Source organism: Trichomycterus rosablanca, chromosome 25 (assembly GCF_030014385.1).
Source record: "Trichomycterus rosablanca isolate fTriRos1 chromosome 25, fTriRos1.hap1, whole genome shotgun sequence".
NCBI lineage: Eukaryota > Metazoa > Chordata > Actinopteri > Siluriformes > Trichomycteridae > Trichomycterus > Trichomycterus rosablanca.
Genome location: NC_086012.1, coordinates 9,750,767 through 9,770,477, shown reverse-complemented (window position 1 = coordinate 9,770,477; position 19,711 = coordinate 9,750,767). Strand labels below are relative to the sequence as shown.

The 19,711-nt window shown below is 39.7% G+C and overlaps 2 protein-coding genes across 2 annotated transcripts in view; both read left to right on the top strand.

The window, feature by feature from the left end:
* Positions 1-4,857, top strand: part of chrng (cholinergic receptor, nicotinic, gamma) — a 32,385-nt gene extending 27,528 nt beyond the window's left edge. The window contains exons 11-13 of the mRNA XM_062987247.1: positions 66-303; positions 1,696-1,829; positions 4,666-4,857. Coding sequence (XP_062843317.1) covers positions 66-303; positions 1,696-1,829; positions 4,666-4,857 — 564 coding nt within the window. The remainder of the gene's footprint in view (positions 1-65; positions 304-1,695; positions 1,830-4,665) is intronic.
* Positions 4,858-10,504: 5,647 nt separating this feature from the next.
* LOC134302826 (phospholipid scramblase 2) lies at positions 10,505-19,082 on the top strand. The gene is made up of 8 exons (XM_062988038.1): positions 10,505-10,709; positions 10,749-10,808; positions 13,408-13,482; positions 14,749-14,941; positions 16,524-16,635; positions 17,373-17,472; positions 18,908-18,966; positions 19,056-19,082. The coding sequence occupies exons 1-8, from the start codon at positions 10,505-10,507 to the stop codon at positions 19,080-19,082; spliced, it is 831 nt and encodes a 276-aa protein (XP_062844108.1).
* Positions 19,083-19,711: the final 629 nt, after the last annotated feature.

Below are 19,711 nucleotides of genomic sequence, written 5' to 3'. Positions count from 1 at the left end.
TTATGTTTGAGAAAAATCCTAAATAAAAGCACGTTCACCAGTTCTCACTGCATATCATATCTCAGGTGCTGTTAAACATTATTCCTCGAGTGCTGAGGATGAGGATGCAGCGCTGGACCTCACAGAATGGATTAAGTGCGAGCGACTCCTTGAATGGATCCACCGTTCCACTTAGGAGACACAGCTCGCTGGGACTAATTGCGAAGGCGGATGAGTACGTGCTTAAGACTGCTCGCTCAGAGCTGATGTTCAGCCAGCTGAAAGAAAGAGATGGACTCATGAGGCGAGCACTGGAAAAGATTCGTGAGTCTCAAACACATACAGTATACAGTAGAAGTTTGAAGTTTATATACACTTTTAGGTCCTTGTACGTCATGGCGGTCTTGGGATTTTAATGATTTCTGCAAATGTTATTTTTCTGTGGTTGAGTGATTGGGACACATAGCACAACCCCAAATCAGAAAAAGTTGGGACACCGAGGATACCAAGTGATTTAGTGTTTCAGGTTTTATTTTGACTCATTCTTCCTGCAAACACGTCTTAAGATGTGTAACAGTACGGGGTCGTTGTTGTCACATTTTTCGTTTCAAAATTCTCCACACATTCTCTATTGGGAACAGGTCAGGACTGCAGGCAGGCCAGTCCAGTACCCATACCCTCTTCTTCTGCAGCCATGCCTTTGTAATGTGTGCAGCATGTGGTTTTGCTTTGTCTTGTTGAAAAATGTATGGACGTCCCTGGAAAAGATGACGTCTTGAAGGCAGCACATGTTGCTCTCAATGTACTTTACTGCATTAATGCTGCATCACAGAAGTGTAAATGACCTTTGCCAAGGGCACTGACACACCCCATACCATGACAGACCCTGGCTTTTGGACTTGTTGCTGATAACAGTCTGGATGGTTCTTTTTTTGTTTGGTCCCGAGCACACAGCGTAAATTTTTTTCCAAAAAGACCTGGAATGCTGATTTATCTGACCACAATACACATTTCCACTGTGTGATGGTCCATCCTGGATGCCTCCGAGCCCAGAGAAGTCAACGCCGCTTCTGGACATGGTTTACATAGGGCTTCTTTTTTGCACAGTAAAGTTTTAAGTGGCATTTGTGCATGTAACTCTGTATTGTAGTGCTTGACAAAGGTTTGCCAAAGTAATCCCTCACCCATGTGGTTATATCAGCTATTGTTGAGGTGGCGGTTTTTGATGCAGTGCCGTCTCAGGGATCAAAGATCATGGGCGTTTAGCTTAAGTGTGCGCCCTTGGCCTTTATGCACTAAAATTCCTACCGATTTCTTGAAAAATGTAATGATATTATGCACTGTAGAGGGAAAAATGCCAAATCCAAAAGTATGGGTGTGTTTAAAAACCTAGTGAGCTGCCTTGCTGTCTTACTGCCTACATAGGCAGCAACCTAAGTAGAGAGGATTCTAATAAGTCATTGACTTATAAGGCAGGTTATTCGAACGAGCTACTTAAACCACTACTTAATTCCATCAGCTTTCGCTAACTACGCTAACACAGCCTCATGCCATTCAAACTGAAATCCCATACCTGACATGCCATATATATCCATAAATGTTCAAGTGTATAACAACTTCCAATAAACATAATGTTTGACTGCATAATTTTTTGTATTAGTGTTTTTTTATTAAACCTGAAGCCTTTGTCTGTGATCTGTGACCACTGACTTATAGAGAACAGTCTAGAAGCAGACACACAGCAGGATCTGAGTTCCAGTCTGGCCAAAGCTTCACCTGAGCTGCAGCAGTGTGTAGCATCCTGTAAACACATCGCTGAGAGCACCAGACAGCAGAATGACTTCCAAAGGGTGAGTGCAGACAGGGTTTGGGCAAAATGCCTAATTTCCAGCATAAAGCAGTTATTGATTAGCTTGGTAAAAAAAAAAAATCATTTATTATTAAACATCTATTCCTGCATTTCAGCCCTGCAACACATTCCAGAAAAAGTTGGGACAGTAAAGCATTTACCATTTTGTAATGTTGTCATTCTTTTTCACCGCACTTAAAAGACGTTTTGGCACTGAAGAGACCAAGTGACTTAGTGTTTCGAGCTTTATTTTGTGTAACAGTACGGGGTCAACATTGTCACATTTTTTGTTTAAAAATTTTCCACACGTTCTATATTGGGGACAGGTCAGGACAGTCCAGTACCCGTACCCTTTTGTGTTAACATTACCTGTTTGGAATCATATAATTATTTAGTTTTTTCATCTCATTACTAGCCCTAAAATGCCCTCGTCCCAACTTTTTTGGAATGTGTTGCAGGCCTGAAATGCAGGAATGGATGTATATTAATTAGGGCTGTCGAAGTTAACGCGATAATAACGCATTAACGCAATCTCAATTTAACGCGATTAAAAAAAATAGTGCCATTAACGCAAGTTCTATTTGACCCTGCGAGTCATCCGTAGTTCATGTTGAGCAGACCTGGGCATTGTACGGCCCGCGGGCCACATCCGGCTTCGCGAGACATCCCCAACCGGCCCGCATGAGATTCGTGGCAATTAAAAATTTGATGTGAATAAATGTACATCACACATGCAATATAACGTGACTGTTTTGACGGGAGCGCTGTGTCTTTAAATATCCGCAAGTTTGGATTGACGTGTGTGTGAGTGTATCAGCTTCACTGTAATGCAAACACAACTGAGTGTGATTGACGGTCGAGTTTTTAACAAGACGTGAACTTCTGAAGTATTTATGTACTGAAGTCAGGTGTAAAGCTGTTTAACGATCACAATTTAGGGTTTAAATCGCTGTTATGGTACTAAACAGAGAAATACAAGAACATGAACGATGCAGAGCGTCACACCTGAAGCTTCACTAACTAAACTGCACAAGCAACAAATACTTTTTATAAGATTTAACACATCCAGATCTGAAGCAGTCAGGACCAGCTTTGTGATTTTAATAAGAATATCCAACAATAACAAAGGACTGAAAAACAAATGAGGTAATTAGACTCAAAACAAAATAGTGTAAAGTTTAAAAACCTGCACATTTTGTTCACATTTTAGTTTTTTTGCATTTGTTTGTTTAAATAGTGAAATAATGTTGATGTTTTTACTCTGCCTACTTCTAATTTTCTAATTGTAACATCTAAACATTAACAGCTTATTAGAACTGTACAATTTACTGCTTTTCATAAAGAGTGGGCAGTTGTAGCCTAGTGATTAAGGTACTGGACTAGTAACCAGAAGGTCGCTGGTTCAAGCCCCGCCACTGCCAGGTTGCTGCTGTTGGGCCCTTAAGCAAGTCCCTTAACCCTCAATTGCTCAGACTGTAAACTGTAACTGTAATGTAAATTGCTGTGGATAAAGCCGTCTGCTAAATGCTGAAAATGTAAATGTAAATAAAGAGATAAAATTAATATTGAGCAGAATTAAGTTCACCTTATTGGTCCGGCCCTCCACAACAGTCCCAGTTTCTTATGTGGCCCCTTTGGAAAATTCAATTGCCCACCCCTGTATTACTGCCTAGTATGTGAGTGAATAAAACTCCCTTACAGTTTTCTCTTGTCCCAGCAGTTTTTAACATAAGTACATTTAGCATAAAATGTGTTCACCATTTTAATGGTAAAATTTCACTTAAAAATCCTTGTTTTCTTCTTTAAAAAAAAAAAGCGATTAACTATAGGAAATTCTGAGATTAATCGCGATTAAAAATTTTAATCGTTTGACAGCCCTAATATATATATATATATATATCCCAGCTTACATATACACCGATCAGCCGCAGCATTAAAACCACCTCCTTGTTTCTACACCTACCATATAGGTGCACTTTGTAGTTCTACAATTACTGACTGTAGTCCATCTGTGTTCTTTGCTTATTCTGTTCTTCAATGATCAGCACCCCCACAGGACCACCACAGAGCAGGTATTATTTAGGTGGTGGATCATTCTCAGCTCTGCAGTTACAATGACATGGTGGTGGTGTGTTGTGCTGGTATGAGTGGATCAGACACAGCAGCGCTGCTGGAGTTTTTAAATACCGTGTCCACTCACTGTCCCCTTTATTAGACACTCCAACCTAGTTGGTCCACCTTGTAGATGTAAAGTCAGAGACGATCGCTCATCTATTGCTGCTGTATGAGATCTTCATTAGTGGTCACAGGATGCTGCCCACTGGGCGCCGTTGGCTGGATATATTTTTGGTTGGTGGACTATTCTCAGTCCAGCAGTGACAGTGAGATGTTTAAAAATTCCATCAGCATTGCTGTGTCCACTGTGATCCACTCATACCAGCACAACACACACTAACACACCACCACCATGTCAGTGTCACTGCAGTGCTGAGAATGATCCACCACCTAAATAATACCTGCTCTGTAGTGGTCCTGCTGGGGTCCTGACCATTAAAGAACAGTAACAAAGTATATAGAGAAACAGATGGACTACAGTGCTTCTATATGGTAAGTGGAGCTGATAAAATGGACTCATAAATATGAGCATATACAGTATGTTATATATGAAACTTTATATATGTATAGCTTTTCAGTTTAGGGTAGTTTGTTTAGAGATTTTTTGTCTTCTGGTCCCAGCTGTGTTATGTTTAACTTGTAATTACTATCCATGTTCAGGATTGGAAAAGGATTTTGTAAATATTTGCACCCGGGATTATGTGGCTTTACTCTCTCTGCAGGAGAATGAAGAGTGGTTCCTGGTTGCCCGAGTGATTGACAGACTCTGCTTTATTACCATGGCCTTACTGTTTATCCTGGGCACCATCGGCATTTTCCTCATGGGACATTTTAACCAGGCTCCATCTGTTCCGTTTCCAGGAGACCCTAAGAAATACCTGCCTGAAATGCCCAGCGCAAATGTCACAGGCTAACTCTGACTAGCTTGTGGTGAAATGTAAAACCAAAAACAACTTAGTTTAATGTTAGAATTTTAAGCTATTGTTTTTTTAATGTACTGATTAATTTTGTATTATATTTTTGAAGCTTAAAAAATATTGTACAGAGACTGAACAGCTTACCCTACATGTTCATGCTAAATGTTTTTGTACAGTATCGCTGGAAACTTTGTAAAATCTTTGGTAAGTACAAAATGTTTTCTAGTATTTATGTATCCTAATGTAGATAGGGTTGTATAAAAAACAACAATAACGAACCGCTCAGGTGGCGCAGCGATGAAACACACACTAGCACACCGGAGCTGGGATCTCGAATACGTCGTGTCAAATCTCAGCTCTGGGCTGAGCGGCCACATGAACAACAATTGGCCTGTTGTCAAGTGAAGTCAAATTTATTTATATAGCACTTTTTACAATGGACATTGTTTCAAAGCAACTTTACAGAATCCAGGACCAACAGACCAAAAACCCCTATTGAGCAAGCCGAGGGCAACAGTGGCAAGGAAACCACCTAGTGGTGATTGGGGACAATAACACCCAAAGAGTATTGGACATTGAATTGCTCTTACAGCGATATCAAATTATTTATACTTTTTGTGCGGCCTGGTAATAAATGACCCCAGATCACCTGCGATCACCCAATAATTTGTAAAATCTATTCTTTTATTTACTTGTGTAGGTTTTATGTACCAAGGGCTGCAAGACTTCCTCAAATGGAAGCATGGTAGTGGTTTTTGTATTGTGGGTGCCGCAGGTAGAGCAGTGTTACTGAAAGGTTTAAACACCTCAGTGTTAATGCTTGGAAGGTGTCTACTAATAAAAGACTAGTAAAAGATCAACACGAATGAAAAATGGAAACAGCTCTACGATAGTATCTTACTGTACACCTACAACATCAGTAAGATTAAACGGCATTTAAAATCCCCACATCACTGATACCTAAACAACACCACTGTGTTATTACCATGATAGTGTCATGCAATGCTGGGAATGGTCCATCACCCACACATCATCCAGTCAGTTGAGTGTACAGAGCAAAACATGGGCTACAGTCAGTAAATGTATTTTCACGAAGTTTGTGTTCTGTAGTCTAAATCAGGGGTTTTCACATTTTTTGAACATGCCGTGTGGACATTCTGTGTGCCGACCTCAAACTTCATTAATAACAGTAAAAATGGAGAGCTGACTTACGCTTCACTTTATACTAATCGACTCCTGAATCACTTACAGCGATATTGTGAACAGCGCATCTCCCTATACACCTCTCTTAAAGACACACACACGTCCTATAACAGGAGTTACCAATTTATTTTCACTGTTAGCCCTATTTTTAAGTTTTGCTAGCCAGCTGTCCTTTGTTCAGACTAAACTGGATAAATGTGCATGTGGTCAGCAAGACTAATCAATCATGTGAGTGAAAAATAAATTGCTTTAATTTTAGTATCGTATTTAAAAAGATCATAATGCCACGCCCCCCTGGACAGGTTGAAAGCCACTGGTCTAAATGTACACACCTGATAAGTGTACCTAACAAAGTGATCAGTGAGTCAACAATTGAACAGTCCTCCAGATTCATCCCAGAATTACATTTTAGACAGTTATTTTGTCTAATATTTACTAGCATTGTTAGCTATAATTAGCTTCATTTCATTGTCAAATTTTAGGATGATGCTTAAAATCCCATGGTTGTTGAGTTTTAGCACAGGGTTTAAAAAGTCATATTATTTATTATGGTCTGGAGCTGTCTGCTTTATCTGCTAAACAAGTCCTAACAAGTCAAGTTAAGGCCAATCAAGTTAATAAAGTTTTGAACGAATTTCATCAAAAAATTCGAAAGGTGTCATAAATTGTAAAGTATGTGTATGTATTTTTTATAGTCTCTCATTTATTGTTATTGTTTTTTTGTGATATGAATAAAGCCTTGTGCTTTGTGTGTTTTGGATTTGTTTTTCTATGTGATTTTTTATACTAATAATAAACTAATAATTTTATACTAATAATAAATAATAAATAGTCACTGTGACAGTGGTTACCTCTGTGACGGGGTAAATTGCAGTACCTCTGGAATCCATCCAGCCAGGGTTGAGCATCTACATACAGACATGATTGGCTGTGACGGACTGTGGGAGAAGGCCGGGGCCTCATGATGGATTAGTGTTTTGTTTGGGGTGTGTTGTATTGTACTCTTGTCCAAATACATAGCTTTACTGTGAAACAACTGACCACCCCCTCCTTCCCATTTCCACCTAAAAAAAGTATAATTATATCCAGACTAATATTGTTCATATAAGGTGTAAATGCACCCAAAACACAAAGAAATTAAAGGGTATGATAAGTCAAGTCAAGTGTATTTGTTTAGCGCTTTTTATAATATACGTTGCTTTACAGAATCCAGGACCGACAGACCAAAACCCCTGTTGAGCAAGCCAAGGGCGACAGTGGCAAGGAAGAACTCCCTCAAAAATACAGGAAGAAACCATAAGAGGATCCAGACTCAGCAAGCACCCCCAATCTTTTTTGGGTGGAAATAACATTATGTAACAGCATTTGATTCAGATTGAACTTAAATACAATTAAAAACAACATTCATGTCAATAAGTGAATGTTAAGCAGTGCCCCAACATTTAATTTAACTTTAATACAGGTTGAGGGTTGGGGGTTTGCTCAGGTATAGCTTGATGACTACTCTTCCTCTGGGGTTTTGGAGCTGGTGATATCAAAGGCATTAACATTCTGGAAAGAATTCTTTATGTACTATATGGTCAAAAGTATTTGGAGCTTGTTGAAACTCACAATCCAAAACAATAGGAAGGCTTTTCACAAGACTTATAGCATGTGTGAGAATATTTGAACACCATTTTTGAGGTCAGAAATTAGATGAAAGGATCAATCAAAGTTCCAACTCATTCCAAGAATTAAGGTTGTATCTGGGTTTTACACAAACTAACCCTTTTACAAAACATTAATAATTGCAATGGATGTAAAGACCCGGCAATTCAATTTGCTAATAATCAAATTGTTTCATCAATACGAGAGTCTTAACTTCAATTAAGAAGGATTTCAGTGATGTTTTAACCTTTTCAAAACACAACATTTATTCAATGTTTTTGTAGTGGACAGCAGAACTTACTACCCCCTGTTCTTAGCCTATTTCTATACAAGCAAGCAAGATTTTATTAAGAATGTATGCAGGAGAGTCAGATTTAGAGCTGAGGAGATGGAGATGGAGGAAAAGGAGGGCCAGACTGTAGAGCTGGAAGAAGAGGAGGTCTGTTGAACCATAGTCCAATGACAAGGTCAACGTATATGGGGTGCCTAAAATGCTAGATGCAGTACATGCATCACCATGCAGGAGAGCAGGATGCAAAGGGAAAACATTTGTCAAATGTATTAATTGTAACATATTTTTCTGAATGCAGTTTAAAGAAAAAATCTATACAAATTTTCAATGTTTCAGTGTTCAGATGTGTTTCCTTTATCAAACTGTTTTAATGTAGGTGAAATGAAATTTTAATTAAAATCTATACAAGAAATACAATATTATTACATTCTAATTGGTCCATCGCGTTTAATTGACATCCACGTCTTCCAATTGTAGACACTGGAAGTAAAACATGCAGTAAAACAGTGTTTTTAGTTGTGGCAGTAGTACATGATTTTTTTAAATGCCAAATGTTGATCAGTGTGTTTTAATTTCTAAATGGCCTCATTTACTTTAAGTGTTATTTAGATTGAGCAACAGTATTGGATCAGATTACACGTTTTTTTTCCTTCCGATATCCGATCCAGTGATTTGGGCCAATATCTGATCGATACCGATACAGAGTATTGGATCGGTGACAGCCCTAATTACACCATTACATTTTTTGATCAAACAAGATCCAGTGTCCACTACAAAGAACAAATGATAAAAAAAAAACTAATAAATAACATTGTTGAAAAATACATGTTTTCTTTAACCACAATACTTAAATTATCAAAAAAAATTCCTAAACATCAAAACCTTTTTTCTTCTGGGTCTCAGGAGGATATTTTAAAGTAATATGTGCTTTTATATATACAGTAAATTTTATTATTTAAGGTCATTCCTCCAAAAAAGGCTGAACAAGCCTCGTCCTTGTTTTCATCTCACAAAGTTCACTTAGGTTTGTTTATAACACAATATTTTACTTTACCATTTTACCATAGAAAACCAAAGCATACCAAAATTCCAAAAGTCCTTTTTGTCATTTGTGGTACTTGATAATTGATAATTGAATTGTTTGGGGGAATAAGTTCCAAGCTGTTTACATTTTAAACATCAAGATTGTTAACTAGTTTATGATTAAATAGCTATTTAAATTGTGTACTTTATATGTATATATACTAATATATTGATATTTAGGCATTTATCTCACAGTTGTGTGCAACATGAGTTGGGTGTCTGTGGTGCTTTTTTAAGAAGGATCTGAATTTCATGGTTGAGTGGTGTTCCACAAAGACCAAATTCTGAAAGGAAGGAGAAGAGTAGGTGGGGATATATCACACTGTCAAAGTAGAAAACACACACGCACACACACATACACTTTCTTTCTTTCTCTACTACACACACAAGCATAGTGTTTAAGGGGTGCCTGGAAACCCCATCAGCAACAAAAACAGATTAAGATTCACTTTTGAGGCTCAATGTCTTCCAAAGAAACGAACTGATTGACTGACTAATCTGAGAGTTATTTTTTAACAGAACAGAAGAAGCGATAGCGGTAAGACTTTTGTTTTTGCTGTATTTGTATTCTGATATGATTAACTATCCTTGTTATTTGCTAGTACTATTAGTCTAGGTTGTTTCTTTTATTTTCTTTTATTTTCTTTTTAAACACAAGTGTACAAAGGTTCATTGTTTTTAAACATTTCAATCATTTTCTCATGTATTTGTTGACAAACTGGAGATCCTCTGATCATCTTTGCTCGTCAAAGACTCAGCCTTTCCTGGATGCTGCTTTTATACTAAACCATGATTACAATCACCTGTTGACATCACCTGTTTGGAATCACATCAATATTTAGTTTTTTCACCTCATTACTAGCCCTAAATTGCTCACATCCAAACTTTTTTGTGGAATGTGTTGCAGGCCTGAAATGCAGGAATGAAGGTTTATTAACAAATAAAATGAAGTTGAGCAGATAAAACATAAAATATCTCAAGTTCAAACTGTCTGCAATCTAATAAAAGTCAAAGTAAATTTAAGGAACACTGCATTTCAATTTTATTTGCATTTTCCAACTTATTTCCATTTTCCAACTTTTTCTGATTTGCCAATTGGATCTGGTGTTGGTGGTTACCAGGAGAATGCTACTCAGACAAAGGCATAGTGGACAATGAATAATGATTTGGGGCCACTTTTTGTAAAGCAGTAGTATGCTTGAGACCTTTGTTCTTCCAACTTTCTGCCAGTTTTTGCATCAACTACAGGTCAAGTCTAATCACTCAATAACAGTGAAACAAATGGAGGCTGTCATTGCAGCAAAGAGGAAACAGTTATCTCTATTAATGTGTGAATTGTTTAGAATAAGATATTTAACATACATGTTTGAATATGATGATGATATGAATTAGGATCCCTGCCCCAATCCTTTTCAGATCATGTCCACTGTGAAAGACCAGCCTATTCCTTTTGGTCTAGAGAGAGAAAAGCATATTGAGATGCTCTTCAGAGCATTTCATAGAACATGCAGATCTTCCACAGACCCTCAGGATCTTGTTGCCACTCCTGTCCAAAGGAAATGTCTCCTACCTGGAGATTGTTCACCCACCTCTCAGGCTGCCATCATGGAGAAAGAAAATGGGGGTAAAGAAGAACAACGGATCAGTGAGACATTACCAGTAGGTCTGGCCCTTCTGCAAACAGTTAGCCAACTACAAATCACATCCATACCTGAGCTCCAAGGTAAGAGAAATGACTGTAAAACTGACTAGATAGATTAGATTAGATAGATAGATAGATAGATAGATAGATAGATAGATAGATAGATAGATAGATAGATAGATAGATAGATAGATAGATAGATAGATAGATAGATAGATAGATAGATAGATAGATAGTAGATAGATAGATTAGATAGATTAGATAGATTAGATAGATCAGGCATAACATCATGACCACCTTCCAAATATTGTGTTGGTCCACTTTTTACTGCCAAAGCAGCCACCGTCTTCCATTGCTCCGTGGTCCAGTTTTGATGCTCACGTGCCTATTATTGGCACTTTCGGCGGTGGACAGGGGTCAGCATAGGCACCCTGACTGATCTGCAACTATGCAGCCCCATATGCAACAAACTGTGATGCACTGTGTATTCTGACACCTTTCTATCAGAACCAGCATTAACTTCTTCAGCAATTTGAGCTACAGTAGCTCGTCTGTTGGATCGGACCACACGGGCCAGCCTTCGCTCCCCACGTGCATCAATGAGCCTTGGCCAACGGGTTTACCACTGTTCCTTCCTTGGACCACTTTTGATAATGACCACTGCAGACCGGGAACACCCCACAAGAGCTGCAGGTTTTGAGATGCTCTGACCCAGTCGTCTAGCCATCACAATTTGGCTCTTGTCAAGCTTTGAGGATAAAATGTTCACTTGCTGCCTAATATATCCCACCCACTAACAGGTGCCGTGATAAAGAGATAATCAGTGTTATTTACTTCACCTGTCAGTGGTCATAATAAGTGGTTATGCCTGGTCGGTGTATATGTACAGTGTATCACAAAAGTGAGTACACCTCTCACATTTCTGCAAATATTTCATTATATCTTTTCATGGGACAACACTATAGACATGAAACTTGGATATAACTTAGAGTAGTCAGTGTACAGCTTGTATAGCAGTGTAGATTTACTGTCTTCTGAAAATAACTCAACACACAGCCATTAATGTCTAAATAGCTGGCAACATAAGTGAGTACACCCCACAGTGAACATGTCCAAATTGTGCCCAAATGTGTCGTTGTCCCTCCCTGGTGTCATGTGTCAAGGTCCCAGGTGTAAATGGGGAGCAGGGCTGTTAAATTTGGTGTTTTGGGTACAATTCTCTCATACTGGCCACTGGATATTCAACATGGCACCTCATGGCAAAGAACTCTCTGAGGATGTGAGAAATAGAATTGTTGCTCTCCACAAAGATGGCCTGGGCTATAAGAAGATTGCTAACACCCTGAAACTGAGCTACAGCATGGTGGCCAAGGTCATACAGCGGTTTTCCAGGACAGGTTCCACTCGGAACAGGCTTCGCCAGAGTCGACCAAAGAAGTTGAGTCCACGTGTTCGGCGTCATATCCAGAGGTTGGCTTTAAAAAATAGACACACGAGTGCTGCCAGCATTGCTGCAGAGGTTGAAGATGTGGGAGGTCAGCCTGTCAGTGCTCAGACCATACGCCGCACACTGCATCAACTCGGTCTGCATGGTCGTCATCCCAGAAGGAAGCTGACGCACAAGAAAGCCAGCAAACAGTTTGCTGAAGACAAGCAGTCCAAGAACATGGATTACTGGAATGCCCTGTGGTCTGACAAGACCAAGATAAACTTGTTTGGCTCAGATGGTGTCCAGCATGTGTGGCGGCGCCCTGGTGAGAAGTACCAAGACAACTGTATCTTGCCTACAGTCAAGCATGGTGGTGGTAGCATCATGGTCTTGGGCTGCATGAGTGTTGCTGGCACTGGGGAGCTGCAGTTCATTGAGGGAAACATGAATTCCAACATGTACTGTGACATTCTGAAACAGAGCATGATCCCCTCCCTTCGAAAACTGGGCCTCATGGCAGTTTTCCAACAGGATAACGACCCCAAACACAACCTCCAAGATGACAACTGCCTTGCTGAGGAAGCTGAAGGTAAAGGTGATGGACTAAACCCAATTAAGCACCTGTGGCGCATCCTCAAGTGGAAGGTGGAGGAGTTCAAGGTGTCTAACATCCACCAGCTCCGTGATGTCATCATGGAGGAGTGGAAGAGGATTCCAGTAGCAACCTGTGCAGCTCTGGTGAATTCCATGCCCAGGAGGGTTAAGGCAGTGCTGGATAATAATGGTGGTCACACAAAATATTGACACTTTGGGCACAATTTGGACATGTTCACTGTGGGGTGTACTCACTTATGTTGCCAGCCATTTAGACATTAATGGCTGTGTGTTGAGTTATTTTCAGAAGACAGTAAATCTACACTGCTATACAAGTTGTACACTGACTACTCTAAGTTATATCCAAGTTTCATGTCTATAGTGTTGTCCCATGAAAAGATATAATAAAATATTTGCAAAAATGTGAGGGGTGTACTCACTTTTGTGATACACTGTATATATGACAAATAAAGACATTCTTATTCTTAATTATCATGCAATAGACTCTGCTGTGTGTATTTTGGGGGTGGTTATAATACTTTGGCTCATCAATGCATATTAATTTATTATGAAGCAATAAATTTGAATATTTTGAATCATAAAACCATGAATAACTATTGAGTTGAAATGTTGAAAAAATTTTCACTTGTGTTTTAGGTCCTCAGTGCATATCCCGAAAAACATATAGCATTGCATCAGAGACCAAGCAGCAGCTGTTTGTGGTTGTTGAAGGTAAGTGTAAGACAAACCAATTAAATACCTGGTGCATTTCTAATTTAAATAGTTATATTACAGAAAGTCTGAAATGCAAGAATGTATGTATGTAAGTTGACCAGACAAACCATTACATCTTGGGTTTTATCTGTCTGCAATGAAATAAAAGTCAAATTAACTGTAAGAAACGCAGTTCTACAATTACTGACTGTAGTCCATCTGTTTCTCTGCATGCTTTGTTAGCCCCCTTTCATGCTGTTCTTCAATGGTCAGGACCCCCACAGGACCACCACAGTGCAGGTATTATTTAGGTGGTGAATGATTCTCAGCACTGCAGTGACACTGACATGGTGGTGGTGTGTTAGTGTGTGTTGTGCTGGTATGAGTGGATAAGGCACAACAGCTCTGATGGAGTTTTTAAACACCTTACTGTCACTGCTGGACTGAGAATAGTCCACCATCCAAAAATATCCAGCCGACAGCGCCCTGTGGGCAGCGTCCTGTGACCACTGATGAAGGTCTAGAAGATGACCAACTCAAACAGCAGCAACAGATGAGCGATCGTCTCTGACTTTACATCTACAAGGTGGACCAACTAGGTAGAAGTGTCTAATAGAGTGGACAGTGAGTGGACACGGTATTTAAAAACTCCAGCAGTGCTGCTGTGTCTGATCCACTCATACCAGCACAACACACACTAACACACCACCACCATGTCAGTGTCACTGCAGTGTGGAGAATGATCCACCTAAATAATACCTACTCTGTGGTGGTCCTGTGGGGGTCCTGACCATCGAAGAACAGGGTAAAAGCAGGCATGTAGAAAAATAGATGGACTACATTCAGTAATTGTAGAACTACAAAGCGCTTCTATATGGTAAGTGGAGCTGATAAATGGACAGTGAGTGTAAAAACAAGGAGGTGGATTTAATGTGAAATGTAAAATGTAAATGAGAAATGGCGCAACACCAGCTAGGTTTCTCATAAAGAAGATGCCCATATAAGGCATAAACAAAAATAGCAACCTGGTACAGTGTGCAGTTGTCAAAAGGAATGAGAAAAGACAGTTGTGGTGGCTTTAACAACTCTTAATGAGGCCTCCATGCCACATGCTGAGCTTAATGGCATGACAGGTGGGCATAATACAGCAATCCATGCCTTTAAGGAATATATCTCCATTATGCCCTATTTCCTTACATGATTTACTTACAATTAGTGTAACATTTGTCATCACTCTCACTTAAAAAAATATTGTTGTGGTGCTTTTGTTTTTGTCCATCACAGAGAGCTCGTGTGTATGTATGCAGTGCTGTGGCCCGGCTCGATCCTGCTCTCTGCAGGGTTTTAACCAGGACCGCCAGCAGGTTTTTCAGTTTGAAAGACCCCTTAGAGCAGATATGTGCTGTCTGGGCTGCTGCCTAATGGAAATGAGGGCCTACACAGCCCAGAGGGAGCTTATTGGTACTGTCCACCAGAGGTAATTTAACACACACACGACAAATACACTGATCAGCCATAACATTAAAACCACCTTCTTGTTTCTACACTCACTACATTTTATCAGCTCCACTTACCATATAGAAGCACTTTGTAGCTATACAATTACTGACTGTAGTCCATCTGTTTCTCTGCATGCTTTGTTACCCCCCTTTCATGCTGTTCTTTAATGGTCAGGACCCCCACAGGACCACCACAGAGCAGGTATTATTTAGGTGGTGGATCATTCTCAGCACTACAGTGACACTGACATGGTGGTGGTGTGTTAGTGTGTGTTGTGCTGGTATGAGTGAATCAGACACAGCAGCGCTGCTGGAGTTTTCAAATACTGTGTCCACTCACTGTCCACTTTATTAAACACTCCTACCTAGTTGGTCCACCTTGTAGATGTAAAGTCAGAGACGATCGCTCATCTATTGCTGCTGTTTGAGTTGGTCATCTTCTAGACCTTCATCAGGTCATAGGATGCTGCCCACAGGGTGCTGTTGGCTGGATTTATTTTTGGTTGGTGGGCTATTTTCAGTCCAGCAGTGACAGTGAGGTGTTTAAAAATTCCAGCAGCACTGCTGTGTCTGATCCACTCATACCAGCACAACACACACTAACACACTACCACCATGTCAGTGTCACTGCAGTGCTGAGAATGATCCACCACCTAAATAATACCTGCTCTGTGGTGGTCCTGTGAGAGTCCTGACCATTGAAGAACAGGGTAAAAGTAGGCTAAAATGGTGTGTAGATAAATAGATGGACTACAGTCAGTAATTGTAGAACTACAAAGTGCTTCTATATGGTAAGTGGAGATGATAAAATGGACAGTGAGTGTAGAAACAAGGAGGTGGTCATAATGTTATGTTATGACTTGAGTGGTGCAGTAAAACGTCATCAAAGTGTGAATATGAGAGGAATAACCATCAAATTCACTCTGAAAGCGTCCACATGTATCTGTGTTTAGCTGTATTTTCCCCTGTTTCACTTTTAAACTTGTGTTACAGCTCGGGGTGCTGAGAAATTGTAAGCCACTAAGAACATTTCTCGCTCGTTGTTTTAGTATAATCAGTCAAGTTAAGCTTTGTGCACCGTCACACTCCATAGGAAATAACGGCGCAGCCAGCACAAAAGTGATTTTGCTGCTTCTCATGTAAATGTGCTTTACTGAACTCACAAAGGAATACAGTATTTCAAGATTAAGCATCTCCAAGATTAAGAAGCATAAGGAAACAATAAAGAAGTAAAAGTAAAGAGCAGGTTTTATTGTATTTTTAACTGTATTTCAGTGTTTTTTATATTATATTTGTGTTATTTTCAGTGTATAAGTGTCAAAAACAACCCTATTTTCTTACATTAGCCTAAAATTTATCCAGTTTCACAGGACCATGGAACGCCTAGACATTTTCACTTTACATAGCAGTGCTTACAGTTGAGTGGGAATGAGGGGCAAAAATATTTTAATCTTCTTAATCTTAGATTGCATAAGTGTATTACTCGACTGAAATAGCTGATGCTCTAGTATACAGGTATTGCATGTGATTGTTTGTAATGCACCTCCCTCTGTGTGTCAGGTGGAGTATGTTCACACCATACTTTGAGGTGTGTGACTCCACAGGTTCCACGCATTTGAGAATACAAGGCTCCTGCTGTCCAATCCGCTGCCTCTCCAACCAGGAATTTCAGGTTAGTCTGCGCATACTACTTTCAATCTTTAGTTGTTTTTAACTCGACTGATACAATGATCAACCATAACATTAAAACCACCTCCTTGTTTCTACACTCACTGTTCATCAGCTCCACTTATCATATAGGAGAACTCTCATTCTCAGCACTGCAGTGACACTGACATGGTGGTGTTGTACTGGTATGAGTGGACCAGCGCCACTGGAGTTTTGAAATACCGTGTCCACTCACTGTCCACTCTATTAGACACTCTTACCTAGTTGGTCCACCTTGTAGATGTAAAGTCAGAGACGATCGCTCATCTATTGCTGCTGTTCGAGTTGGTCATCTTTTAGACCTTCATCAGTGGTCACAGGACGCTGCCCACGTGGCGCTGTTGGCTGGATATTTTTGGTTTGTGGACTATTCCCAGTCCAGCAATGATAGTGAGGTGTATAAAACTCCAGCAGCGCTGCTGTGCCTTATCCACTCATACCAGCACAACACACACTAACACACCACCACCATGTCAGTGTCACTGCAGTGCTGAGAATGATCCACAACCTAAAAAAGTATATAGAGAAACAGATGGACTACAGTCAGTAATTGTAGAACTACAAAGTGCTTTTTTATGGTAAGTGGAGCTGATAAAATGGACAGTGAGTGTGGAAACAAGGAGGTGGTTTTAAAGTTATGGCTGATCAGTGTATATGACTTATGTAATAATAAGGCCTTGATATCGCTCCCAATTTTGGAAGGTTGTGTCCATGATTGGAGAGCACGTTGGAAGAGTGTGGAAAAAATGGCCAGGCTACAACGAGAGATGCAACATGGACCATGAATATTTCGGGTTGGATGGTAAGAGCAACCAACAGTCATATTACTCAGCCCAGATACCAGGTATATTAGATAAACTATTAGATTAGTTGATGAACTAATTATAAAGACACATGAATTGTAGGCCAGTAACTGGGGTGGCAAAAGCAAATGTTACTGTTTATAAAGGCTATAGAAGCTAGGCAAAAATGGATTTATGGCAGGTTAACAGTAAATAAAGAAATTTTTCTCCAAGAAAAAAGGGGATGAGGTGGGAAGTAAATACTGTATTAGTTGATCAATTTTATATAATTACTAAGGTCAATTTAAATTGTTTAAATTAAATAATATAATGTACGAAAGCAATTGTCAGTTGTGCCTCCAGTTAACTTGTAAAAGATCAATAACATGATGAATTAAAATTCAGTCTTCAATAGACTTATTGAATACTTATCTGGTGCCTATGCTGACCCCTGTCCACCGCCGAAAGCACCAACAATGGGCACGTGAGCATTGGAACTGGACCACGGAGCAATTAAAGAAGAAGGTGACCTGGTCTGATGAATCATGTTTTCTTGTACATCACGTGGATGGCCGGGTGTGTGTGCATCACTTACCTGGGGAACACATGGCACCAGGATGCACTATGGGAAGAAGCCAAGCTGGCAGAGTTAGTGTGATGCTTTGGGCAATGTTCTGCTGGGAAACCTCGAGTCCTGCCATCCATGTGGATGTTACTTTGACATGTACCACCTACCTAAGCATTGTTGCAGACCATGTACACCATTTCATGGAAACGGTATTCCCTGATGGCTGTGGCCTCTTTCAGCAGGATAATGCGCCCTGACACAAAGCAAAAATGCTTCAGGAATGATCTAAGGAGCACAACCTCCGAGAGGTGTTGACTTGGCTTCCAAATTCCACACATCTCAATCCAATCGAGCATCTGTGGGATGTGCTGGACAAACAAGTCTAATCCATGGAGGCCCCACCTCACAACTTACAGGAGTTAAAGGATCTGCTGCTAACATATTGGTGCCAGATACCACAGCACACCTTCAGGGGTTTCTTGGCAGCAAAAGGGGGACCAAGACAATATTAGGAATGTTGGTGACAACCATACTGCACTCAGTTCTGCACTATTCATGTTCTATCCACTTTCTCTGTTGTGTGCTGTTAATTCGTTTCCATTATTTTGGCCACCAGTTTATTCGGTTATTCTGTTTGGTTGTATATTTTAGCCACACTATTGTTCCACCTAGGTTAAGCAACCTGCAAATTGGGTTTATTTTGGTGCCTCAGTAACAGACAGATTTTTTGTTATGCCAGAATGTGGACGAATTAAATTTGTTTAGCTTCTAGTTGATATACAGATACTGACAGTCCTGCAGTTTCTTTAGTTTTTTATTTGGCACGTTGCACAAATAGGGGTTAATAGTATATCGGTGAACATCTGCTGATTCTGTGTATTTCTCAGTCCCTCAAAACATGCTTGTGAACATGAAGGTTCTGCTACTTGCTGCTACATTTCTACTGGTAAGTTCCTCTTGGTCTCTAGGTAAAATTTAAGCTAATGCAAATATACAAAAACTGATTTTTGTATTACTGTGTGTGTTTGCATACAGAACAACATGTTTTTCGAAATGAGCTGAATCAAAGACGGTCCTTTGAGGAGAAAACCAGCATTACTGAGGAGCAAATGTTTGGACAAATGTGTTCGCATTAGCTGCTCTCATCATTAAAACTAGTTTACTGCAATTCAATTAAAGAACATAAAGCATATTTCTAGTGATTTAATAGTAAATGCTATTTCAAGCTCACAACACTAATACTTTAGCAAAATGATAACACAAAAGTGTTAATGTTTGACTGTTACAGTCTGTATTGTATTTTTTGGGTGAAGTTTGTTTTGCACCATATTAAACTGTTTCTTTGGCTCTGTCCCAATTCCTGCCCCACAATCCTTGAATATTTTACAGCTTTAAAGTTTAAAATTAGGAGAAAATATACTGTCATGAAACAAACCCTTTTGTCTGGCTTAGTAAGTAATCAGCAGGCTGAAATGTACCTCAAAGAAAGATTGGAAGGGATTTGCATATTTCTCCCTCTACAGTGCGTAATATCATTAAACGATTTAAGGAATCGGAATCAAGCTTAAGCTGAAGGCCCGTCATCTTCGATCCCTCAGACGGCACTGCATCAAGAACCAACAATAGCTGATATAACCACATGGGTGAGGGATTACTTTGGCAAACATTTGTCAAGCACTACAATACAGAGC